At 41.5% G+C, this 26,851-nt stretch overlaps 3 protein-coding genes across 6 annotated transcripts in view; 1 reads left to right on the top strand and 2 right to left on the bottom strand.

Moving 5' to 3' along the window:
- The window catches only part of herc1 (HECT and RLD domain containing E3 ubiquitin protein ligase family member 1), a 62,652-nt gene extending 57,207 nt beyond the window's left edge, over positions 1 to 5,445 (top strand). Inside the window, 3 exon segments of the mRNA XM_020585623.1 lie at positions 3,258 to 3,410; positions 4,261 to 4,566; positions 4,768 to 5,445. Of these exon segments, the coding sequence (XP_020441279.1) occupies positions 3,258 to 3,410; positions 4,261 to 4,566; positions 4,768 to 4,953 (645 nt within the window). The 3' untranslated portion in view covers positions 4,954 to 5,445.
- Positions 5,211 to 16,842, bottom strand: LOC109951246 (uncharacterized). Of its 2 annotated transcripts, none has more exons than XM_020585624.1 (6): positions 16,437 to 16,842; positions 14,734 to 15,156; positions 12,043 to 12,118; positions 11,213 to 11,291; positions 8,517 to 8,631; positions 5,211 to 7,354 (listed from the first exon to the last, which is right to left on the bottom strand). In XM_020585624.1, the coding sequence occupies exons 1-6, from the start codon at positions 16,683 to 16,685 to the stop codon at positions 6,974 to 6,976; spliced, it is 1,323 nt and encodes a 440-aa protein (XP_020441280.1). In that variant the 5' UTR covers positions 16,686 to 16,842; the 3' UTR covers positions 5,211 to 6,973. The 2 variants fall into 2 exon arrangements, with proteins under 2 accessions (XP_020441280.1, XP_020441281.1); XM_020585625.1 differs by having other exon boundaries at positions 5,211 to 7,351.
- A 9,581-nt stretch (positions 16,843 to 26,423) lies between these two features.
- Positions 26,424 to 26,851, bottom strand: part of LOC109951256 (tetraspanin-18-like) — a 33,298-nt gene continuing 32,870 nt past the window's right edge. For all 3 annotated transcript variants that reach the window (XM_020585639.1, XM_020585641.1, XM_020585640.1), the window contains exon 9: positions 26,424 to 26,621. In XM_020585639.1, the coding sequence (XP_020441295.1) occupies positions 26,574 to 26,621 (48 nt within the window). In that variant the 3' untranslated portion in view covers positions 26,424 to 26,573. The remainder of the gene's footprint in view (positions 26,622 to 26,851) is intronic.

Raw genomic sequence — 26,851 nt, 5'->3', positions numbered from 1 at the left:
CGGACCCAATCCCAGCCGGCAATCGGGCGAAGGCGGGGTACACCCTGGACAGGTTGCCAATCCATCGCAGGGCGAACACATAGACGTACAACCACACATACACGCACGCACGCACTCCTATGGGCAATTTAGAGACACCAATCAACCTAAGCTGCACGTCTTTGGTCAGTGGGAGGAAGCCGGAGCACCCGGAGAGAACCCACGCAAGCACGGGGAGAACATGCAAACTCCACACAGAAAGGTCCCAGGTGGGGCCCGAACCCGGAACCTTCCCGCTGTGAGGCAACGGCGCCAACCACTGTGCCACCGTGCTGCCCATGAGTGGAGTAGAGGTGGACTTTTTCAAGGCACAGTAACAGGTCTTTGAGAGCCAGAATTCTTGCTGTTTCTCAGGTGTTCAAATACTTATGTTCAGCAGTGCAAGACAAATAAATTCTTTAAAAATCATACAATGTGATTTCCTGAATTTTTTTTTATTCTGTCTCTCAGAGTGGGAATGCACCTACAATGTGAATTTCAGACCCCTCCATGATTTCTAAGTGGGAGAACTTGCAAAATCGCAGGGTGTTCAAATACTTCTGTTCCTCACTGTAAGCCACCAGTTCACAGCTTCACGAGCCTGTTTTTAATTCCCATAACCAGACTTAACTGTCTCAAACCAGAACAAATTTCAGATGATGTCACATGCCATAACACGTCACGCCCACTGACAGCTAAAAGCAACCAACAGTGAATTTGATGTGATGTATAGGAGGTTAAGCCTTTTTACAGCTGGCAGAGTTGAACACTAATGAATCAAACATTGCTCTAAGTCTGTGTTCACACTCCAGACTCTAAACTGGTTGAGTAAACAGTGACAGTAATTTGGCGTTTACCAGTTTTAAGCAGTTGTAAGCTCTGCTTGGAGGTAAGCTTTTTTTAAACACAGCACTCGGGGCTCATCTGAGGTCGCTCTCCTTCTCACTCTGGTACACACCGTTCCTCTCCCAGTACTGATAAAACCTCTGCATGTCTGTGTCTCCAACCGTTACTGATAAAACCACTCTGACACATGCCACACTCCCTTCACAATTCCCCCCCAGAACCCACAGATAGGCTGGCTTGAACAGCAGAAAGCTAGCATATCCTCAAGCCTCTCTTCTGTCCAAACAACCTCACACAATCCCTGCTCTATAAAGCCGTGGCCTTCAGGAACACCAGGGTTGCTGTTGATATAGAATATCCTGCCTGGCATAGATTTGGCCCTGCTCCCAGCCTTGTAGCTTGTGGTTTGGAGCCACAACACTGTCATGGCCGTCGCTGTCGGCTAGGCTGAGGGAGGAGAGGAGGAGGCTGCATCTGCTCCTTTGGCATGAAAGGAGGAAGTGTGGGAGAGAGAAAGAATCTTCTTGTTTGCCTTTTCTGTTGGCATTAGTCTGAATTCTGCCAGATGAGCTGTCAGTTATCTTACTTTTGATATTGGAATTTCTTGCTTCTTGCCAGTCCAGGAATAAATTGATATATTTCAGCTGGAACTGTTCACTTGCATCATCACTCATTTAAAGAAAATCTTTATAGACAATTATTTCAAAATGTTCTAGGCCTGCTAACTGAACTGCATGATGGGGATAAATGCAGCTTCACTGTTGAATGGTTCAAACATTCTCCTTAGTTTTTGTGGTTTGTTGACTCATTTATCTGACAACAGAGAACATACCGAGAAGAGCTAGACCAATAAATCAGCCAGTATTACCTTATTGTTCATACAGTATGTCAGTATCTGTGTAAATGTCAACCAAGAATTAATTAAAAAATGTCATTACACAAATGGTTTAAGGTAATTTTGGAGCCAGTCCTAGCTGACACTGGGTGAGAGATGGGGTACACCCTGGACAGGTCTCCAGTCTATCACAGGGCTGACACTTAGACACGCACGTGTGAGCGTGAGTGAAGGTACAGACAAGACTGGCTGTGCTGTCATGCACCTACAGTGAATTAGCAACTGTTTTGATAATCGTTTAGAGCTCTGTGAAGGCATTTCTCATTATTGCCAAAGGTTTTACAAACCTATCGATTAATAGAGAAAATAATCAATAGGTTAATCAGTAATGAAAATAATCAGTAGTTGCACTTGGATACAAAATAGTTCAGTAGAGTTTCACCTCAACCAACTATAGCAGTCAAATCCAGCTATTACATCAATACATGAGTGAAATATACTGTGTAGTATAACATTTTTCTGCATTGAGTAGCCTCCTACTACTTCGTATTAAAAGTACATTTTTGTGTTGATACTTAGTACAATCTTAGATGAAGGTGGAGTGAGGAAAGAAAGTGAATTGGTATCTTCTAGCTTCTGACTGATTGAACACACCTGATCCAGGTAATCAGCAGTGGGTAGGGCAGAGATAGTTGGAAAACAACCAGGGAAGCTGCCCCCGAGGACCACGATTGGCCACCCTTGCACTTAGCCAAAGGTCATTTGTGAGGGAAGAGACCCCAGTCTCTACCACCTCTCCGTAGCAGATTGCTAAACATCAGTTTCAGTAGGAATTATCTCCAGTTAGCCTTTCAACAAAGAATGTCTCAGATTTGTTAGTGTGCAGCTGATGTATCAGTTTGCCAAACATTTTTAATGAACATTTAGTTAGAGCTGACAGAAGATCATTTAACAGTTTTGATTGTTGCTGCATATTATAATCTCTCATGGCCCAAACATAAGCTTTTACTCTATAGACAGGTTCAGGAAAATGTTGCAGAGATTCTCACACTAAGTTGAAGGCATCCTGCAGATCATCTTCTTTTGAACCAAAGTATACATTCAGTGGTTTTCACAGTAACATATTGTATCTTCTAACAAATATGATGAATGTATTTCCTTCTGCACACAATATCTGCAAAGCCAGTTTGTTTTAAATATTTGAAATTATGCATGGTTTATATCCATGTTGATTTGCTAGCAGTCTTTTTCTTCCTTGCTTTGCGGGTGTACCGCTAGTCTTTGTGCGTTACAGCCACCAGCTGCTGATCAGTGGAACAGTGTAAAACCACTGGCAGGGATGTGCGTTATGCTGCCCACATGCATCCTTGTCCTCTAATGGTCAGCAACTTCACTGGTGCCATTAATTGTAAATAAGAAACAATGTTGATTTAAAATTTTATATAGTTTCTTTAGAGTGAAAAGTAATACATGTAAAGTCCACTAACAGCGCTGCAGGTACTGTACTCCTATATCTCAATGTTGTACTGTACTGATGAATTTTGCGTTTGTTTTCCAGATGATTCCTCTGGATTCCTTTGTTGGACAGAGTGCGGATGGTAAAATGGTGCCCATCATCCCAGGAGGAAACAGCATCCCTCTCACTTTCTCCAACAGGAAGGAATATGTGGAAAGAGCTATTGAGTACAGGCTGCATGAAATTGATCGACAGGTAAGACTCTTCTCTGACATCAGTGACTACATGCTTGTGTTTTGTTTTTGTTTTTTTTAAAGTGGCGTGTGTAAAGAAGTGATATGCGAGTATGAGCATGTGATTACTCACATACAGTCCAGACCCCAAGTATTTGGACAGTTGCATGTTTTTGTTCCTCAAGCTCTGTGCTTTATGGCCTGCTCAATATTTAATTGTCTGATCTTATGAGGTAACAAGGTTAACCTTACTGTCGAGCTCTTCATAGCAGACCAAAGCAGCAGATCTCAAAGCTAAATACATTTAATTTATAGAAACCTCATTGTCCCAAAGGATAAAACTGGTGTTTATCTTCTTTTTTCTTATTGTCAACAAATCCTATGAAAAGATCAAAAACACCCATGTGCTAGTTTGTCTCTCAACACGTTCTGGCTTCCTTACTGTCTTTATGGCTCTGAGTCCCACGCCCATTGGCTCCTATAGAAAATGTAAAGCCTGGGTGACAAAAATGACTCACAAAAAAGTAGTTTCATTTTCAAAAAGTCTCAGCAATTTCCATAAAACAGCTTCTCACATTTTTTTTTTCTTATGAAACAAACAGGAGGAAATGTTGGGTACTATGACTGGCAGGGATGAATCCGTATGTGGTGCTCCAGTGAGCATTTGTGGCACCAAGGACGATGTATGTGAAATTGTCTCAAAACATTGAGAAGATTTTAATAAAGGAAGGTGTCATCCAGTGCAGCAGTGTTGCTATTTTTAACGGTTTTGGACAGTGGAGCTTGCCTCTGCAGTAGCATCTAGATAGTTTTGGTTGTCTAGATCTTGAGGTGTGAAGAGAGCATGTGAATGTCCTGTCTCTTCCTCTCAGGTAGCAGCAGTGCGTGAAGGCATGTCGTGGATCATACCGGTTCCACTGCTTTCCCTGCTGACTGCCAAGCACCTGGAGCAGATGGTGTGCGGCATGCCTGAGATCTGCTGCGACGTACTGAAGAAAGTAGTGCGATACAGAGAGGTGGACGAGCAGCACTCCCTGGTGCAGTGGTTCTGGCAGACTCTTGAGGAGTTCTCTAACGAGGAGCGAGTTCTTTTCATGCGCTTCGTCTCAGGACGCTCGAGGCTGCCTGCCAACACGGCCGACATCTCACAGAGATTTCAGATCATGAAAGTGGATAGGGTAAGTTGATCAATATCTGGCTCTTTAAGCACTAAACTGTCAAACTGCATTTGTCCTTAGGCTGTGTTCAGTAGAGAACCACTGGGCTCATTTACATTTTGTTTTAGTAAATAATTGTGATGATGTAAAGTACAGTAACACCAAGCCTTCTGACTCCAGCTCTTCAAGCAATGTTCAAGGGACTTTTTTTGTCATCCACAGCCATACGACAGCCTGCCCACCTCTCAGACCTGTTTCTTTCAGCTGCGTCTGCCTCCATACTCAAGTCAGGCCATCATGGCCGAGAGGCTGCGCTACGCCATCAACAACTGCCGCTCTATTGACATGGACAACTATATGCTCTCCCGTAATGTAGACAACGCCGAGGGCTCGGACACAGACTACTGATGCAGGCAGTTCCAATCATACATAGAGGCCCGGGAATGGCCAGGCATGGACTGTCTCCTCTGAAAGCCTCACACACACACGCATACACACACGCAAAGATGTTTCAACATGACTACACCAGTTGTAGGGAACTCCTGAGCAGGTGGGCCACTTTTTACATGCATTTTATGTACTTTAAACAGCAGAGTTTCATTTCTCCATGTGGTTTATTAGCAGGTTTTAATGGCACAAAATCCACATGAGAAGTGCATTTATTATTTTTTTTTTCCCATTACTCCACATCCCATTTTCAGGGTTTCTGCATGGAGGTTAAGTTTGTTTGGAAATGTGTAGAGAATATTAATGTTGTGGAGGAAAAAAAGAATATTGTACATTGTGTAAAATGCTTCAATACAAAAATGTTTTGCATAATATCCATATTTATTGTTTTCATTGCCTGTTGAGTTTTCCAAAGCATACAAAAAAAAAAAACAATAAATGCTGCATAATCAATTTGTTGTTCTGCTGCTGAGGTTGCTGTTTAAAACAGGAAAAAGCACTTCATTTTAGAAAGCAGACATTTATTGCAGAAGTACAAAATATCACAAAGGCCATCTTTCAGGGGGAGTAAATTGTGAGCAAAGCTATGTACATAAAGCAAAACGTCTACATGTCTTAAACAGATTTTATCTTGGTGAAACCAGGTGTTGCAGGATTGATGTCATGTACAGTCCTACCTGAAAATGGCTTTAAGCTGTCTTCAAAGCTGTCTTCAGATGGGATGCAGTATGCGCTGTACTCGTCACGGAGTGGGTGCAGCACAGGGGTGGCGCACAGACACAAATCACACACCAGTTGTTAGGAGACCAAAAAGCTGTCTGCAGGGTGGTTAGCAGGCAGACACCTAATTTTTCTAGCAGCGGACTTGGATGCATGATATATGCATGTATGTGCCATCAAAAAGCTCTGGCTTTAGTTGTATTAATGAGGAGGAGTAGACGAGTTGCAGCAAAGAAGAGGAGCTTGTGGGTCTGCTGAAAGGAGCTTTGCCTCAATTCTTTCTTTCCACAGAGCACTACGCCCAAGTTGAACATATAACTTCTGCATAGTGCGCAGGGATGGCATGCACGACCTTGTGCTGTGCTACATTCTTGTGCTGCGCAACACAGACATCAGTAGGTTTGATAGCACAGCACCCACATCCTGTCTGAAACTCCCAGCACAGGCTACTCAACACAAGCACTACATGTTCTGTACTCTGCAGTGGCCACTAAAACTAGCACTGTTTGCTCCTGCAGTGATCTGTAATGTGTGCGGCGTTGTTCCCAGACCTGCGTCATTAAGGGAGCATGTATGAACACTGGGAGGAGATTGTGTGCACACACACGCCCACTAGAGTGGCGCACAGACAGAAGTAACAGAAAACACGCTAAAGATTAGATCCATGATTTTAGACCATTTTTACTCTGTGGTTTTCAACCGCTGCAGCCCTAAATACGACTCTTGTATGGAGTTTCCAATTTGTATCCGTTTATCTTTACACCTCTAGCGATCAAGTATGGATCTGGCTGCATAGTTCTGTCTGAAGCCAACCCGAGCTCAAGAGTGTGGTGGCTTAACCTGACAGTTTGTGCAGTAGTTTTTCTAGTATGGCCTTTGAGCCATACACTCAGTGCCCAGCTAAAAGTGATCCCATAAATGGAGGACCACCTTGCCGTTTACAGGTGACAGCTTTTAAAGTGTTCTAAAAGTCAACAGTCATTGAAAAGGCAATCAAACAGGTTATCATTTTAACCAAGAACCAGTCTTGTGTTTTTGGGTCATATTCTGATTCTTTCCACTCATCCTGGACAACCTGAAAACAGAGCTGCAGATAAACATTGGCTGTAGATTACAAAATATATTTAGAAGACTCCAAAACATGCTTTTTAAGGCCTCTTTTGTCAGTATGTCCAGGCCTTGTGGAAGCCGTGTGAGGGCCTGAACGATAAGATCCTGTCTCACCCAGATATCTCTCAGCCACTGATTTCATCACAGCACGTTAAGTATCCTCTGCGGGCAGCCATGACAACCAGGCTCTGTCTCTCACAGTCCTGGGAGCAATAATGCTGTCTTTCGCCTGCAGGAGTCCTTTCAGACAAGGTGAGCTGATCTGGAAAGGCAGGGGCCTCTGGCTTAGACAATTAGTGCTGAGGCGATGCAGGGTCTCAGTGTGCGAGTCAGTGCTGGAGGACACGGCATTGTCCTGGGTCACTTCCTGGCTGCAGCGAGTGGAGGCAGCCGGCTGGCTGAGTGTTGATGCAGGAATTTTCATGGAGCAGACGGGTGATGTGTGAAGCCATTTAAGGTGAGTGAAGGAGCACGAGGCTGCTGGCTTGATGTTTGAAGAGGATGGAGATGGAGAGGCACTGCAGTGATGCTGCTGGAAAAAAAAAAAAAAAAAAAGTGTTACATCAACTACTGCACTTGCATAAATTAAAGCTACAGTATGTAACTTTTTACTGATATTTTTCATAAATATGCTCCAAAACATTTTAATGTGGAGAGGTGTGGTCAAAGGTATCTGTGAGCCAGACCCATTGAAGAGCCTTGTTGTAACAGGGACCAAGTCGGGGGTGGGGGCTCATGGCAGTCAATCTATATGCAAAGATGGTTCTAGTCTACTACTGTGATATGACATCACATACACTGGGCTTTTCAGTGAATGAGGAGACATTTGAAATTAACGTGCATATTGATTGCCGGGATTCCTCAATAACAACATGGAAGAAGTAATGTGCCACCATTGACCTGTACTACATTATAGTTTTTTTTAGCCTCACTAATTTAAATGTGAACAAAATAAGAACAGCTCTTAATATAAAGCAGTCCAGTTAGACAATAGCAGATACTGCTTTCAAAATGAACGTACAGTTGAATCAACACCTCTGAAACAGTTCGACTAAAAACTGAACATCAACACTGTCATGAAGGAGGATTTGCAGGACTGTGGGATCACTTTTAGCTGGACACTGAGTGTAATGTGGAACTGCCACACAGCAAGTGACAGTGTTGACTTTTTCTGTACCCACAGGATATCCTAAAAACCTCATCACCCGACTCCCTGACATCTGCGCTCAGTTAAATTTTGTTTGGCAGTTTCCAGCTGTGGATTTATCCATCTGGGAGTCGACGTCCTTGGGCCCAAGGTCACACTGGGTTTGCCCTCATTATTCTGACCTCTACTCTTGTTATGAAACTGAGCGCGTTGTTGGAAATCCTTGTCAGTAAAAGTATATTTGTACCTTCACTATCTTCTCCCAGGATTATGTTACATAATCTGGTTCGTGGCTGTCTTCTTCTCACTAGTCACTACCAAGTATTCAGATGGTCTACTTCCCTACTTTTTTTTTATGCAGGATTTTTATCTTTGTTGTTAATTGTTAGGGAGGCAACTATGCATTAATCTTCCTATTATTTTCTTAAGTAAAATGTCAGTAATATGTGGAAAGCATCAACCACAAGTTTCCAAAACCCATGACATTTTCTAACTAACTGAATTTTTGATAAATCTCTGCAACTGAATTATGAATAATTACGTTTACCTTTTGCTTCTTAGCTGGGTTGCCATCTTCGCACTGGGGCCGATGTGGTTTGATATGAGGGAACCAACTTTGAAGCATTTCTTCTATTTTCAGCATAATGCTGAGGAAGCGTCCCCTAAAAGGGGGGAGGGGGAGTTTTTATTGTTATTAATATAAAAACACTCAATGACAATGGAATGCTGAGATGTACTGTAAGGATCAAAAGTTAAAACACTTACATATTTACTATTTATTTAGCTGGAGGTGGAGCAAATCTTAACTACTCTATACGCAGGACTGCTGGCTTGTTGGTTTAATGACTTCAAATCCACCATTCACTGTGTCGGCAGTGAGAGAACCACAACAGTGAAGCTGTGGGCCAGACAGCTACACAATGAGCTGAACAGCTCTATGCAGCCAAGGGGAGCTGCACATTCAGCTGATTCTCTGCAGTTTCATCACCGCCACACCTTTACAACATCACTGTGAAATGTCAATTACAGCTGCTCTGAGGACACTTGTCACAAACTAAATGTACTTGCTAACAATATGTGCAGCAGTTACTTTTTAGAAGCAGATCAGATGTTTTGTATTAAAAAACTAGTAATTATAACTGTGAAATGTAGCGGGGTAAAAAGCCCAGAATTTACTTTGAACTATCACTATAAAATAGAAATACTCCAGTATGACAGCAGTACCTTAAAATGGAACTTACAGTACTTAAATATTCACTTTCCATCACTGGGCAAAACAAAACGAAGGATGAAGTGATGACAGGGTGAAGCCATTTGTTACTTCACTGATTGTCACATTTCTACAGCAGAGGGGTTTTCAGTTACAGATTACAGAGTCGAGCTGCCCTGCAGCTCAGATGGCTTAGGGATGTCTCGCCAATGGTCATTACATAAGCTTTATAAAGCTTCTGCCAGCACATTCAGCGCTCTGGCTTTATCTGATTGGTAGGCAACGTGAAATAGCACAAAGAATGAATAAATAAAAAGACTGAGCGGGCGAATGGCAGGCTGATCTGTGTGTATGTGCATTCCTCTCTGTGTGGTGCTATCTTAGCACACATCCATATACAGTACAAGCATCGCATGAGCTCAGAGGGAGATAAGTAGAGCATGTTCAGGTCCACGAGAAATGTGACTGTGGCACTGCTGCAACAATACTTGTCTCTCTCACTCACTCACACACAGGCTGTAGCCCACACGTGGCAGAGGGGGGAGGCTCTCGTTCCATTCACAGGCTATAAATAGAGCAGTACACCCTGGAGCAGCCTGCCGAGGCCCTACCGTTTGCTCACAGCCATGAGGCGGAGTTAAAACATGATCAACTTCAGCCAGGACAGCACCACACTCAACGCACACACAACCTTTCTGATGTCACTATACGCTTGAGTGACAAAAATAAACATCTGTACAGTGTAACACACTTCAACACAGCAGCTTTGGATTGGTGGAGAAAATTCTCAGATCATTTACTAAAGTAAAAGCAGCAATACCACTGGGGTGGGGGGTGGGGGGTCTTTAGATTCTTAGATGTATCGCAATGCAGATGTGAAAGATTATGAATCGATTCACCAGTGTCAAAAATCGATTTTCTAAATGTTAATCGATAATGTAATGTTGACAGACAAGTCACTGAAAACATAGTTTTGCTTAATGAACTCTGACAATCGGGTGAGCAAAATACAAACTTGGCTAATGAAACCGTTGCCTCTCCTCCTCCTCCCCCCTTTTTAGCAGTGTCAGCTAGGGATGTCGCAATATACCGGTACTGACGACGGGGTACATGATAAATAATAAAGAGCCAGTAATTATCTGGATGACACTCCAGTTACATAGGTGGTGCACCCTGATGCTGGTTGTCACCCAACATCGAGAGGAAAACAAGTCCATCATGCAGTAACTAGCTAGGTAGCTCCTACCCTGACAGTATACACAATAAAGATGAATTTGACTGATGGCATTTTTTTCTTTTCTAATTTTCTGTAGGTATCATGATAATATTGTTTTTGTGAATTTTCTGGCCACAATAATCATGTAGTGAAAATCTAATATTGTGGCAGCACTGGCAAAGCCAAAGACTGAGGTCAGAAGCTCCACCTCTGTACAATCTGTAGCAAACTGATCAGCTAAGTGTGTTGCATCATTTTTAGGCAACCACACTTTTTCATTTAACTCTTTTGCATATAAATAATACCCTTATAAACTTAATATTGAACAAAGAGCTTGTAAAAATAAGATAACTGTTGAAGACTACAGCTGTTATTTCTCTCTGTCATAAATATTTAATCGACATTTAAGTGTTGGATCAGACCTGGATTGAAGCAGACACCCCTAGTTACAGATATTTTGAATAAATCTTTTAGAAAAGCAGTCCTGTATGCAGACACAGTAATCTGCAGTAACTGTGATCACTGATAGAAACCAAAAGATTTTTTTTGGCTGAACAATTTTATCCAGCAAACATTCCTCACTGTGTTCCATCAGCACTCCAATAGTTTTAACTACGGTTTATCTGACATGTGGCCACTATCTCTCTCTGACCAGGTGGCCCAGGACAGAAAAAGGTCAAACACACACACACACACACACACACACACACACACACACACACACACACACACACACACACAGAAACAAGAACATTAAGAAGCAAGCATGCTGTTGTTTCCCCTGCAGTGTACTAAAAACAGATGCTGATGTATTTACCCCATGTTTGGATTCTGAAGGATCCCCATTATTCTCTGGATACGGTCCATTGCGACACTCTCCTGGAAACTGCTGAGACCTGAGGGAGAGAGGGGAAACTCTGCTGTGAGGATGAGGAGAGGAGGCACGTGGCTCATTCAACTACTAACTGCGTAACCAGTTATGACCTCATCTGCACTGTCCTGCTCCTCAGCTCTATTCTCTGATGCCTCCACAAAACCACAAACAGCTGCAGCCTGATTTGCTCAAAGCAGAACATCAGCATCACTAATTACAGTCTACAGCTAAACTCCCTGCTTAAACCTTTCATCTGGAAATGCCTGCAGTACATAATCAAATGCTAAGCTATGGCAACCACATCTTGATTCTAGCACAGTACTTAACCCCCAGACATGAGACTGATATTGCCACCTGGCAAGACAGTGAATAAGCATTTTTCTCAAAATGTCACTGTCCCTTTAAAAAAAAAGTACAGCTGAAGTAACCTGAAGCTGAACAAATAAACAAATATACTGCTAAGTTGGACAAACTGAGGATTTAACTGAGTGGTGGCATTAGCTCAGTGGTCCTCACTTCTGGTCCTGAGGAGTCACAGCACTGTTGACCATGATCAGAATATTTATTTGGCTTAATCCTCAGCCCATGTGGTGTGATTCAGAAGAACATCCTGTAAAAAGCCTTTAAAATCACCCCGCTCTGCGTCAGCGACCCCAACATGATGGGTTCATCTTTAGCAGTGTGATCTGCACACAGTGTGTTCATTAGCAAACCTGCCTGTGAGCTGCAGAGCTGCACAGGACGGAGAGTGACAACTGGGATTAGACACTTACGTTCGGAGTACCTGCCTGATCTCAGGCCCCGCAGGATGGATGACAGCGGCTGGATGTAGCACTGCAGCTCCATGCACTGTGTGGAACAGATAACTGGGTTAGCTTTTACACTGCCAATGCTGCACCATGTAAAGTGCTTTCTAATATCCACTTAAATGCACCCATCCACAGCAGATCACCTCCCACCGCTTTCCTAAAACTGAATAAGTCACATAATCAGCCAGAGCTCAGGTAATATAAGGAGCAGTGTGTTTCTGTGTGTACAGCTTATCTGAATTCCTTCGATTTCTTATTTATCAAGGACCCAGTGATTTACAGCTCAATGCCTGAGGGCCGTTAACAGGAACTCCCATTTGATGGCATTAGCCTCACGTTAATACTGAAGCTAAACGTCCACACTCTCTTCAATAAGAGGGAGCCGTTAACTAAGCTAATGATGAAACTGGCAGCCATCTTCACACGTGGCTTCCCAAACTACCAAAGTGCTGCCTTTGTCCGAGCGTCACTCTGCAGCTCAGACAGACACAAGCCCTGGTAACACCAGACTATCCTGATGACTGGCACCGTCAGACCCTGTTACACTGGCTGGTATCACCAGGTTGATGTCAGCGCCTACCTGCAGCTTCCCTCTCCTGCACTCCATGTGTACTGATCTCCCAAAGTATGTTTAACATCCACTGGGCGGGCAGGAGCTTGTGGCCCTAAGATGTGTAGATAAAAGACTGATGGAAGATGTAAGAATTGAAATGATTTCAGATTAAAGACAAAGCTAAAGCTGTGCCCCTTTGGTCAGAGAATGAGCAATCGTGTGGATGCACTGTATTCTGGTCTTTTATCTACTACTTTGGGTGAAGAGGTTTCTTTCTCTCAGTATGATATGACCAAAACCAGGGTTCACCACATTACATTTAAGACTTTTTACAACCTTTGTAATACTACACAAAGTGCATTTTAATGCCTGTTTAAAGACGCTAAATTCAGTACATTTTAAGACAACCTGCAAAGTTTTTGAACACTCCTGTTGGTAGCGTTTGTGTACCTTTGGTCTGGGGCGGTTCTTCAAAGTTTAGGCTAGCACCCTCACCTCCAACAGAATCTTAATGCTACAGCAGACAAAGACAGTGTTGGGCCATAACGTGTAACTGGTTCAAAAGTAATAATATTACTTTCCCCAGTAACAAGTAGAGTAAAAAGTTACAAATAAAATTCCAGTAATGATATTATAGCTACTTCCTCCAAAAACAACTGTTTTCAATGTTACTTTTGCTGTGACCACAGCAAAGATTGATTTGAAATCCGACATTGATACTCACATTGACTGTAGTCGAGACGTGTGCACATGTCACTATTAGCAGCTCCATAAGCAGTAAACTAGCTTGGAAGATGGAAGTTTCTATGGTTGTAGACAAGCGGTAAGACTCTTTCCACTGCGAAAAACACAACCTCAAATCTCCTGAAACACTTAAGACAGCACAACAATGTGAAGCTCATGGAGATACACCCCAACAAAGATGAGCCCTACGTGACCGTGCAGGATGGCTGTAGCAATTTGGTGGCTAAGCAACCAAAACTGGATTTTAGTTGTCAACAGCAGGCTACAACAAGCAACACAGAACTAATGAAGCTTGTGGATGAAATGTTGTCCATTTCCACTACTGACTCTCCATCTTACAGACAGATCCTTGGGAAAATACCAGTCACAGGCACCAGTTTAAGATGCCCATGGCACACTTTTCCTTATTTTCTGACTTATAAACAATGTGGCAACGGTGAATTATCATCTTGGATGTGACCAGAGGATGTGGAGAAAAATACAGGGCCTGAAGTTACTGCATGTCCAGGAATGTCCATGTACAGAGGCTCACTGTTTTACCTGACCGGGGCTAATGTGGCGTGAATGGAGCTGCTGGAAACCTCCAATCAGCCTGTAACTTTTATGGATTCATAAGCTTCAGAAAAAAACCCCTGCTGGTTTGAAACCTTTGCTGTGCTTACCGGTGATTACCCCGACATTCTCATAGCTAGGAGGCACATTTTGAGTAGAAAGGACGTAATTACCAACCTGTGGGGCGTGAAGGAAAAGTAATATAACAAGTAGTGTAACGAGTGACTTTTGACAGGGAGTAATAGGTACTAATATTAATTTTGAAGAGTAACAAGTAATAAGTATTACATTTTTTGAGTAATGAGTCCAACACTGTACAAAGATATGTTAGATAATCATGTGCTTCCAGCTGTGTGGCAACAGTGTGGGGGAGACCCATTTTCAACACACGGACTCCTGAACATCAGCTTGATCTCAACAGATATGTAGGAACTGTGGTGTTGGCTTTAAACTTGGTCAGTTGCACCATCTGCATCAATGCCATACGTCAACTGTCATCAAACCATTTTTGCAGAGCAAGAGTTTTCTTAAAGGTAATATGAAAGGCAGTACTATGAAATATGCTCCTGCTCAAAATATCACTAGCTCATCTTTCTAACCTTTCTGCCATGAGTTCAGAAGGCCTCGTTTACACCTTCTGACATGAAGAATATATTTTATCTCTACAACAGTCTGCAGCTCCATGAAGAAATGATTTATCAAATTTGCCCTGAGCTTAACCTCATCAAACCTCCTTGGGTTTGTGTCTGCCATCCCTGTTTGTTCACCACACACTCAGTATAATTCTGCAGGAGGGAAGCTCTCACCTTGTGCAAGAATAGTTCGTTTGCAGCGTCTGCTTGAGGCTGTCCAGGGATTCTGTCCAAACCAGCTCCGTGTGTTCTCTTCCTCCTCGAATGATGTTTCAACTCCACAGAAAGTGGACTGACTGCTGGGGTCTGCAGGGCGGCTGGAAAGCCAACGTCTTCATCTTTGCAGTCCCAGCAGTCACTCCTCTTCCTCCACCTCTGGGTGGCTCCAGAGCAGAAGCAGCGTGTAGGAGATTCGCTTAAGGGTGTGGTTGTTGATGGTGGTGGTGGTATCGGCATCTTCTGCACACACCGAGGACTTAATCTCTTTGGGCTACCACAGTTGTCCTCATCGCTGGCGAGCCAGTCAACGGAGTAATCCGAGTCCAAGGTCCACATGGTGGAGCTAGGCTGAGGGCAGCAGCAGAGGACACCACGGACCTGCCAGACAAACACCAGGTCAAAGTGTTGTGAAAGATGAAGACTTTTAAAAAAAGTTTGTTTCTTTGCATAGTGAACCATTACACACTGTACATTTTACATCACTATGAACGACTGCTGTGCTGCTAAACTTTGTTTAATTGTACTCTGAGATCCCAAAGACACCAAACATGTCAGATCAGTTTTGAAGAAACATCCATAAAATTCTACACAACACATCTAGAATGTTTCCATTTCATCGAACACTGCAGCCATGAAAGACCCTCGAACACTTTGCTCAGTGTGAGCATCACATGGCTTCAATAGAGAGTTGGAAGAAGAAGACATAGAATGGACTGATTTACTGTCAGTGTGTGATAAGATCATTTTAACAGCTACCAAGGAGAAATTCAAGTTGCTGAACTTTGTTAGACCCACTGCCACAATCCCCAGAAGTCCTGTTTCTGGGAATGAGGAGGTTTGAATGACCTGAGGAAGACTTTATGTTCTACATTCACACACAAATCATACCTACTAATGGTTTTAAGATGATTCTGATCCTTTTTAGACTTGTACTGTATCTTTACATGTCTACGGGGCAAATAAACTGCCCTGATCAACAAAACAAATGGCTCCCACCTATTTTGCTAACCAATGATTTATCAAACAAAAATCCCATACAGTTTTTGGTTTGAGCTTATGTTTTATTATTTTAAATGTAATTAAATTTGACACAATGTATGTCTTTGTCACCTAGGGCTCTGGGAAACTGTGACAGGCATCTTTAAATGTTCAGTATATTCCTGTCAGTCAGAGACATTACAACACAGCACCTTGAATAACTGAATATACAGGCCAGTAAATTAAATAACCCTCCTCTGCCTGTTCCAAATGGGCAGGTCGTCCAACATTATGTAAGAAACAAACATCCAAACACATGGACCCGTTTCTTTTCGCCAGTCAGTTCACATACACACACAGTTTACAAAGCAGATTTTCATAAGTTCGACTCAAAAAGCCTCACATCCAGAGATTCATGGCCAGAAAATTCAATTTAGGGCACAATAAATTCAAAACATGCCTTAGAGGGTAAAACACTGCGGGAACTTTACTACTACAGTTTTACAGCAGATGGCTTTTTATAACCCGACTTGTAGGTGCAGATCTGCGTTTCAAACCGATATCAACCCGAAAGTGCATCTTATTTTGCGCTGCAGTTTCTTAATATTAAAGCGTTATTAGTCCAGGTGAGCCGTGACAGCCCACCAGGAGGTGGCTGCCCGTGTGAGCAGCAGACTCACCAGAAGAAAACCCTGCGTTTCCCGTCCGGCTCGCTGAGCTGACTGTTGATGGAGTGAAACCATGAAACCAGCAGACGCAGGGAGGCTACCGGGCTGGAATCCCATCCTGTCAGCGCTGCCTCTCCCCGCGCAACGTGTCCGAGAGGGGCGGGGCACAACGCGCCCTGCTCCGCCGGCCTGCGCCGCTCGCCCCGGCCACACATTCACACGCACACACATTTGTACAGCTATCTTTGTGAAGACACTCATTAATCTAGTGCGTTCCCCAACACCTTACCCCAACCTTAACCATCACAACTACGTGTCTAACTCCAGCCCTTACTCTAATTACTGCCTAATTAGAGAAAGGGCTGGGAGGGAGAGAAGCAGGAAGTGGTTGACACCAATGAAGAAACAATGTTGTGCGTCATCGCCTCAATTAATCTCTCCCATTGGATCAGAGTGGCACGTGACCAGCGAAAAGTCCAATTAATGCTGCCTCAAGGCCTTTCCGGGTTTTTTAATTGAACGCACAAGAGTGGACAGTAGGTGGAGGGAACCAAATAGGCTACACTTACCTTAGTGCAGTAGGCTACTCTACTTAAGTAGAAATTTAAGGTCTTTATACCTACATTATGTTGACCTTTGTAACCCCCCATGGCCACATTCACTTGCTAAGGGGGTGTTTAAAGGGGAAATGAGGGCTTTCTGACTATTTTTTTGTCCTTTTAAACATTTATTTCATTATACTGTTTATAGTAGGCTACATAACCTGGCAACAGAGCAATAAGTAGATTTCCAAAAAATGATCCCTTCAGTGAGAAAAATACATTCTGAGTTCATTAATTCAAAACTAAGAATGGAGGACCAATGTTTCAAAGTTAATATGAGAGAAGATAGAATTTTCCCTATAAAAATGATGCCAAATAAATTAAATGTAAAGGTTATACCCTACCACTTGCATACAGGCAGAGTTTCAGAAAAAATGTCACTCCTGCAGAATAATACAGATATAACATGGGCATGTGGCTGCATGTAGGACTGATGGCATCTTTGATGTCCCTGCCAAGGGGCCTATTGTTTCACAACCTGTCCCAGCAGTAAACTGAGGACTCATCAGCCCACTGAGCACTTATTAAACTGACTAGAGAGGAAGTACAGCATTGTGGCCCATTTTTGGCTTTTGGCTTTACTGCCAACTGTGTCACAACCAGATGGTGTGCAATAAATCAGATGCCAGAATGTTAGAACAATTTAATCAACACCATTAAAATGAAGTAAGCAGCTGCCTTACACTAAGCACATCAATTCAAAATGATGCATGTGCTTCTAGGATGCTTTGCACTAATATTTTCCTGCACATGTTTAGGTTTAAACCAATGACCCTGTGTACTTATCTATGATGTAAATCACATTGTACATTAAATATGGAATATGTGTTATGTTCTCCACACCGACTGAAATAATACCTTCTAACTGTCAGCCTCACTGAGTAACAGCCTAACTGTTTGGAGCATTAAAATGTTAAGACAAGACAACAATTCTAATAGCATCAGACACACTGGAGAGGCGGGTACACAGGATATAGATTATATACATTTAACAATCTGACCAAAGCACAGTGGTAGGCAAACAACAGGAAAAATTCAGCTTTCCAGTAAAACAATTTGCTTCTCAGATAAAAGTTTTCACTTTCACAGTTACATCAACTTTTCACAAATCTACTGTAGATGGCAGTACAAACACAAGATACATAAAAAGCTGATACATACAACCTCATACAACTCCCATGTGAAGAGAGACGTGCACGTCACTGAAATGTCCTACTCTACCTGATGAATAACACAATTACAGTGCCTGTAAAACGTATTCACCCCCTTGGATGTTTTACCCTTTAATTGATCGTCATCAGTGTGTGAATGTTGTGTGTGAATGGGTGAATGGTGTATCATCTCTGTAAAGCGCTTTGGCCAGTGCAACACACTGTGAGAAAGCGCTATATAAAATACAGTCCATTTACCATTTACCATTTACCATTTTATAAATCAGTCATGGTCAATATAATTTGGCTTTGTTTGATAAAAACAATTAAAAAAAACCTCTTTAAGGTCAAAGTGAAAACAGGTTTTTACAAAGTAATGTCAATTAAATATGTAATGGGAAATAAGTGATTCCATAAATATTCACCCCTTTTAAAATGACTGACCTAATTCAACAGAGGTCCAACCAGTTAGTGCTAGTAGTCTCACAATTAGTGAAATGGGGATCACCAGAGTGCAGTGAATGTGTCTCAAGTGATTGTAGTATAAAGACACCTGTGTCTGGAAGGGCCAGTCACTGGTTAATCAGTATTCCTGGCTACCATTACACCATGAAGACAAAAGAACACTCCAGGCAACCCAGAGAAAAGGTTATTGAAAAGTATAAGTCAGGGGATGGATACAACAATATTTCCAAGGCACTGAACATCCCCTGGAGTTCAGTTAAACCCAGAGAGAGAGTGAGAGAAGGGGGCATAAATCTGATTTTAGTAAGTAAAATCTTTTTTTATCTTTAAAAAATTCTGAAAATGGTTTAACTTTGTCATTATGGGTTAGTGATAGTAGAGTGAAAGGGAAAATAAATCTGTTACAGCATCAGCTTCAGTCAATTTTTTTCCGTCTTCCTCGGGAGCCGAGTAACACCGCCATCAAGTGGACAGTGTCCGTAGTACAGCCTGTACTGTTCGTCAGTGTGGAATTCGAGAGAGAAAAAAACAAATATCCATCCAACATGTATATCACTTATCCTATAGAGGGCGACAGGGGGCGGCACTGAGCAAGAGGTTGGCTGGGTACACCCTGGACAGTTTGCCAATGTATCACAGGGCTGACACAAGGTAAACCCATCTTCCTGTAATTACATCCACATTTCAGTAATGAATGATCACAGAGTGTATTTGAGTTCAAATGAACTGATTGTTTGTGGTGTGTGTGTCAGCTGTGACTGTGACTTCTGCAGTGTGTATTAGGACACAGGAATCTGACTTGTGTCGCTTGCGGTGTCCCTCTAGGAATCATTCTTTTCTCATATACTCTGTGTGTGTGTGTGTGTGTGTGTGTGTGCGCCTGTGGTAATGGGAACATTGGGGGCTGTGACCCCCAAACTGGGAGAGTGGCTCCAACAGATCCCAGGAACAACATCTGAGATCTCTGTCCAGAAGAGTGTAGTGCTAGGAACAGCTAAGATACTGAGCAGGACCTTCAAGCTCTCAGGCCTCTGGTAGAGGACCCGAGCTTGAAGGAAGGAATACAAGATTGCCCCAAAGTGGGGGGTGAGTGGGGAATTTAATTTTATTTTTATGTATATGTGTATATACAGTTGCAATCAGAAATATTCAAACCCCCAAAGATTTTAAGGGTTTATCAAATTAAAGTTTTTTCAAAGAGCAAGATTCTGCTTTGGAAGACTTCTTTATGAGTTGAGTGATACATAAAGTCAACACAGAAAATGTATGATGTAGTATTTGTTTGTAACAGTATGTTTTGTTAAGATAGCCATGTCACAATTATTCAACCCCTATATAAAATTGTTGTTTTTAAAGTTTTCTGACAGCTTTTATGGCCTAAAGTGGAGTTGAAACATAATTAAGCCTTTGAGAACTTCATTTGCTTCAGCTGTGATGCATATATACAGTAAACACCAACCATGAAGGTATTCAAGGTGAGTTGCAATCATGAAAAAGACAAAGGAGCTTCCACAGAAGCTGAGAGAGGAGATTATTTCATCACACCTGAAGGGTCTTGTGTATAAGAAGATTTAACATTCCAACAGACACCAATGGGAGCATTATAAGGAAGTTTAAAACTTATGGAAGTGGCCTGGCCGTGGAAGACGGGCCAATATTTATCAAGGGTCCTTAGCAACTTAGTCAGCACAGCTAAGAATACCCACCGTGTGTCTGCAAGACACCTACAGGATGACATGATGAAGGCTGGTACAAGCGATTCAGTGGCAACTATAAGATGGGCACTAAATAAACAAGGACTTCATGGCCAGACTCCACTCTTGACCACAAGGAACATCAAAAGTCAACTAGAATGTACCAGGAGGAATTTGGATAAGACTACAGAGCTTTGGGAGACATCATCACTTACAGGGTCTGTGCACAGACTTCCATTCATTTCCAAGAGACCTACCCTAACCTTAACCAGAACCACTACTTGCCTAACCTTAACCCTTTCCCCAACCTTAACCAAAGCCAACACTTGCTTTAACCTTACATCCCTTCATTTTCATAAAATCTGTGAATTAGTCATGGGGCCCAGCCTCCAGTCCCCACAGACGACCTCTGCTCCCCTCAGAGCGATGTGCTCCCAGTGATCTATCCCTACAAATAAACAAGGTCACACACACACACACACACACTGCACCAGAGTCATATAACCAACAGAACATATCATTCCACAGCAGGTTTTATTTAGAGCTTTCTACAGGACAGGTGTATTGTTTTGTGTTTTTCTTGTTTGTTTGTCTGTTTTCCCCAGACTTAACTAAAGCATGTCCATTTCTGTAGCTACATCACCTTTCACTGAATAAATTGTTTTTTTCCTTTGCTTATGTCCTACATACAAATAATGCCAAAGCATGAAGAAGAATGAGACGTCAGGAGTGACCTGAAAAGACAAACAACACACATTAAATGTCTTATTATAGTATGTTTACATTATGTTCAGTTCACTTGTGTGTCCATGAATAAACTATTATTTTCAGGTAATTCCTTTATTAGAAGTGCAAGAAAATATTACTACTCTGAGCTCATTAATAGCCATCACTATAATCAATTAGCTGGTCAGTCTAATGAACTGTCCTTCCATCAGTGCCCCTGCCTCCTGAGATGCTGAGTGTGAAGTTCCATTCTTTTGTTAACTGGATTTTAAATCTAGCTTTTGTCAGCCACACAATGCTGACATGTGATAAATAACTGCTGCAGCTCTTGACATGAGACTGATTTCAGCATTGTCGAACCTGTTCGCAATATTTCACACTGTCATGGTAAATTTATAACTATTCTGAAAAACTGTGTTGGAACTTCAGGAAAAACATTAAACTGGTTTTCATCATGCCCAGAGAATAGCAACATGTTTTTTTACTGATAACTATGTCTCTTCTTTGTGTAAAATTAAGTATGGCATTCCCCAGGGCTCAGTCTAGGGGTCTGTTTTATTCTTTTTTCATATGCTAGTGCTTGATATTCATGGAAACTGTGTTATTTCATTCTTACAGTACATGGACAACACTCAACATTAAGGCCCACTGACCATAGCACAGTGTGGCCATCACTGCCTAGATGATGTTAAAAGCTGGATGTCCTCATTATTGGCCAGCAGTATTGCACTTCTAAATTGCTAACCTATCGCTGTGATTTCAAGAACAATATAAAACCTATGTCTAAAACATAAACATACTAAGGTGAGCCAGTTTGTTTTTACCAACTTAACAATATTGCTAAGTTACAACCATTGATACATTTTAGAGACACTGACACATTCGCTTGTCATTGTAATGCTCTTTTTACCAGTCTAATTCAAAGATAGCTTAACTGCCACCAGGCTGTCCAAAATCCTGCAGCTAGGTTTTTAAATAATATCAGGAAATTCAGTCATATCAGTCCTATTTTAGCTCCCTTCTACTGGAAGACCAGCATTTAACTAAAGGGCAATCAATCATAAATTGAAACTTCATTTTGTGGTGAAATATCCCTTTAATGTTGACAAATATAGGAAGGTAGTCACATTTGAGTAGGAGCCTGACATGTACTTCATATAAACATACCTGATTGGTTCCCACCATTCCTTGGTGCTGAAGTAACCGACTCTAAAGAAGCAAACGCCTCTGGTTAGCCCACAGTATCACACCTCACATGTTCTTTAATGGACTTGAACATCTTGACCCCACCTGTCAGACTCACCTGACATCCTGGCCAGTTCAATGCTGTAGTCAGAGAACTCGTGTCGTTTGCTCACAGAACAAACATGGGCCCCAAAATCCTGCAGTCTGACCTGCTGGATGGCCAGTGTGATGTTCCCGGGGCTGTAGGTGATACTGTAGCCCACTGTGCAGTTCTGGAAAGCTTTGTGTTTGATGTAGTGACACAGCAGCTCATTGTGTGGACTCCTCCACTGTACAGACAGCTGAGGGATGTGAGTGTGGTCCTCATAGTGGTATGAACATGGCATAGTAACTGGCTGACCAGGCTGACAGCGCACCTTAACAACACTGCCTGGAGACAGAAGAGCTCATTGTAAATGCATAATTAAAGCAGCACTAATATATATTTTGTATATTAACTTTAATTAAATGACTATGTGTTGCAAAAGAAGTCACTCGCAGTGACACACACAGAAAACAATCTCCAACTTTGCAGACTTTTTGTATGCAAGCTAGTCACAAGTGGCCAGTATTTTCATTTTTAATATATATGTATGCACACATCAAAACAACTTCCATCTTTTCAATAGGCTGCGATCTTTTAAGCTTTATATCAGCATTAATGAATTTTTGGCCACTTAACATTAGTTAATTGTAAACACAACAGCAATTTATTATCACCTTTAAATGTTGATATGGCAAACTTGTGAGAAAACGCTGCCTACTGACACATCCAGCAGTTACAGAGCAACATAAACATTAATTTTAAGTTGCATAATGGAGAATGTCACTGTACAGTAAGTCCAATATTCATTTTCCTTTCAGCTCTAAAAGCTGCTAAATTCTCCACTGTGTTCACCAGCTCATCTCTTACTTTGTCTGTCTGCTGTTTGGCGCAGAGCAGAAACTGTATGGTGGCTTTATAAGAGGCGTTTGCTATATACAGTGGCCTGCTGTTGCTGGTGATGAGGAAAGCAGTGACAGTGAACCAAAACAATGAAGGTACAGGTGGTAAAACCACAACAATACATTGAATAACAAAAAACTCTGTACTGATAATTCTCTGTGGGTTCGTCATCATTCATACTACCCATGTAATTGATGCACTGTTAATATACAGACACATTACTATTCAAAAGTTTGAACAACTGATTTCAGGTATTTAGTTTCATTTCAGCAGTCTGCTGTGACACTAAACTTGTGGAAACTTTGAATTAGCTTTGTAGCTTAAAGTTAGTTAGGTTATACAGTATGTTTAGTCAAAGTTATTTTGGCCTTGTAATGGCAGTGTGGCATGAATATCTCACTTCAAGGACTCTGGCAGCAAAACAACAGCTTTTTCAAAACAAGAGATGATCAAATTCCTTTATGATACAATGTCTATTTCATGTTTAGTAGGTTTATAAAATTCTCACTGCTCACAAATGCATTAACACGTGATGACATTGTGACTTTAATGAAAGGCAAAATGTGTCTGAACCTTCACTCTGGCAAGTTGTGCATAAACCAATTATTCCTTCATTAACAATTACAAGCATAATCTAGACAATAATAATATCAAGTGATGCCTTCATCTGAAAAACACTATCTGAGTATTAAATTACTACAGATTCAGGTGGAATCTTTGTTGTGAAACTTACCTTCTCCAACCAGATGTGACAAAACCAGTCCAAGGTACAGTGCAGCTGCCCCAGTCTGTGGTGTTATCTGCATTTGGTGTTGGATTAACTCAACAGTTTCAAACACTTAGATGAATATTTTTTGGAAATATCAAGATCCCGAAGCACAAAGTTCAGAAACAACGCCTGTCTAGTATCACTTTTGTTTCCCCAGCAATATCAGTTTACAAGCCTGGACGTGAGTGTAAACGCACTGAACCAGTGGTTACCAGGCATCAGAGGACTCTATGCAATGTGAGCCTTCTGAATCATGTGTGTATGAGGATGAATCTGCATTATTAACTGACAGAATGGTTTGACCATGAGGTTCATTTACTGTAAGTGGCTCTGTGACACATGTCTCCACCATGAGCTAAGAATTATAAGAACAGCTGATGACTAATGACTTGAGAACAATGACACTGCAACTTTGCTTTAGAAGAAGAGAACGTCCTCAGCCATCAAAGAGAAAGTTAGGTCTTCATTTTATCTGAGAGAAATCTAAATCATCACATTTTCACTGAACAATGACCAAATAATCTTCAACAATGTTCAAATATACTACATTGTTTTCTTTTAGATGGTTGATTTATGTTTACCCTGCATTATTTCTGTAGTTGTTTGGTTTCTATGTAATGTATATTTTGCTTCAGTACCTCCAGTCAGATTTATTCTCTCACTCTCTATTGCCCAAATTCAGTTTCCATATTATTAATTTCAGATTTTAGGGGAGAAAATGAGTTGACTGTAGTAATTTGTTCTTCTGATGTAGATATGGCTCTGTTTCTATAGTTCAGGCAACACCACACCTAAAATAACAGTAAGCAAATGAAGACTTTTTAGAACTTGTACTGAAAGTACAACTACTTCTTTACCCAACTCTATTTCTGCATTATTATTTTGTGACTGTGTGGTTGTTTAAACTCGTTATCATTTTGTTGCCAACCTGTATTCTGAAACGTTTGTTGGGATAGCTTCCTGTAGAGGCAGATGGTCTCCACTGCTCTGAATTAGATAATTGAAAGCAATTAGGGCATCTGTAGTGTATATTAAAAGGTTTGAACTTGGGTTTAAACTCCAAACATTGCTTTAATGAACTCCTCCTCTGACACAGAAGAGACAACTGATTAAAACTAGTTCCCAAGCTGAGTTCACTGACCCCAAGGTAAAACAGGGTGGTGACGCTGTAAAATGATATGAGTGAGGAAGCCTCGCAGCCCTCTACAGGATAAGCAGGATAGATCGTGGAAGGATGGGAATGAGTGAAGAAGGCAACCGTCCTTCTCAACCACAAAATTAGGTTAACTTTTTTCTCACTATTCTCTTTTCTTGTGAAATACTGGCTACATTAGGTGATTTTATCAGTACAGATTTTTGTATTTCTTGTGATAGCAGCTGACATTTCCACATGCAGTATTTGTATGTTAAATAAAAACAAAACATTACAGCACTAAAATCACATAAATCAGTTTAATGTCAATCAGTGCCACTAATACAAATCAACTGGAGTTTTCAAACACACTTACAGTACAGAAAATGTTATTTTACCTAAATTTCATTTTATAATCACTGACAGAATCAACATTATTATACTGTACACAAAGAAAATAAACACACACTGTACATGGTCACAGGCCTACTGAGGATTATTTACATATACACACACATTCTCATAGCTTCAATCTCATTTTGTAAAGATGCACAAATGTACAGGTGCTCCATGACACACTTACTTTATCTTTATAATACTTTACACAGCGCTCTACATGAATGTGCAAACTCTTGTGACTTGTTTTGAAGACAATGGGCATCAGGCAAGAGTCACTCATGGGAACAACCATTGTGAGGTGGCAGGATCAAATGATTGGAAAGAAATTTTCTCTGAGGTACCAACTAAATTCACGAGAAGACACTTGTTTCAAGAATTACAGTCACCCAAATTTTAAATATGTTACAGAAAAATGTTTAAATACAAAAATGTTCTTGCATGATGCCCACTGTATTCTGATTTCCATTGTTGATCAGCTCAAACTAAATTTTCAAATTTCAGCATTATAGGCCAAACACTTTTTATTTAATCCTAATATAAACTCTTCTGAGGCTCACCGCAACATAATGTGTGCTGAATGTTCACGGTGTCTGAACTGTTTTGTGCAGAACTGTGCAGAATCTCTGTGATCTGTAAAGCTGTCATCATGGTGAGATCAAGTTTAGAAATCAGACTGGTGTGTTTTGAGTATTTGGACCAGATTAGTCCTGGACTAAAGTCCCTTCTGTGCTGACAGGACCACTGATAATTCAGTTTGCCCAGTGTTTAGCTAGTTGAACCACTACACTCTGACGTTAATCCTTTACTTCTGAGCAAACACTGTGGACAGTTAAGAACCTCAGCCTCGGGCCATGAATTACTTCCTGTGTGTGTCTGTTGTGGGGAAACCTGGCTGCCACTGTGAAGTACAAAATGATGTCACAAAACCAATAAGACACAAAAACTATCACTGTACAAATACATTTCACATTTTACAGTTTTGTTTTCCTTCTGCCTGTGCCTTTGTGACAGCTGAAGATGGTGATGCTGTGCACGCGGCGGTTACTGGATGCCTCTGAATAAACACATCGCAAACACCATGGCGAAAAGCTGGAGAGAGACAAACAGGGATCACAAATGGTTAAAGCTTCCACTTTTAAAACTGAAAAGCTATTTATCACTTCATTCAGCTAAAGATGATGACAGATGTAAAAACTGTAGCCAGGACTTTAATCAGGCCAGATATTCTACTAAATTGAATAAAACTATGGTTTTGGTTTGTTTTGGTTGTGCAAGATTAATTAAATTAAATAATCTAAGGATGTTGTCTGAGGCATTCC

This window comes from Monopterus albus, unplaced genomic scaffold (assembly GCF_001952655.1).
Source record: "Monopterus albus unplaced genomic scaffold, M_albus_1.0 scaffold372.1, whole genome shotgun sequence".
Taxonomy (NCBI): Eukaryota; Metazoa; Chordata; class Actinopteri; order Synbranchiformes; family Synbranchidae; genus Monopterus; species Monopterus albus.
The sequence above is the reverse complement of the archived record's forward strand: the minus strand, read 5'-3'. Positions and strand labels throughout refer to the sequence as shown.

Excerpts from the sequence above, each read along its gene's own strand:
- LOC109951246 (XM_020585624.1), bottom strand. The coding sequence starts at position 16,685 with ATGAGTGTCTTCACAAAGATAGCTGTACAAATGTGTGTGCGTGTGAAT. Across the intron at positions 12,119-14,733 it reads ACGAACTATTCTTGCACAAG|TGCATGGAGCTGCAGTGCTA; the intron begins GTGAGAGCTTCC and ends TGTTCCACACAG. Across the intron at positions 7,355-8,516 it reads ACCCAGCTAAGAAGCAAAAG|CAGCATCACTGCAGTGCCTC; the intron begins GTAAACGTAATT and ends TTTTTTTTCCAG.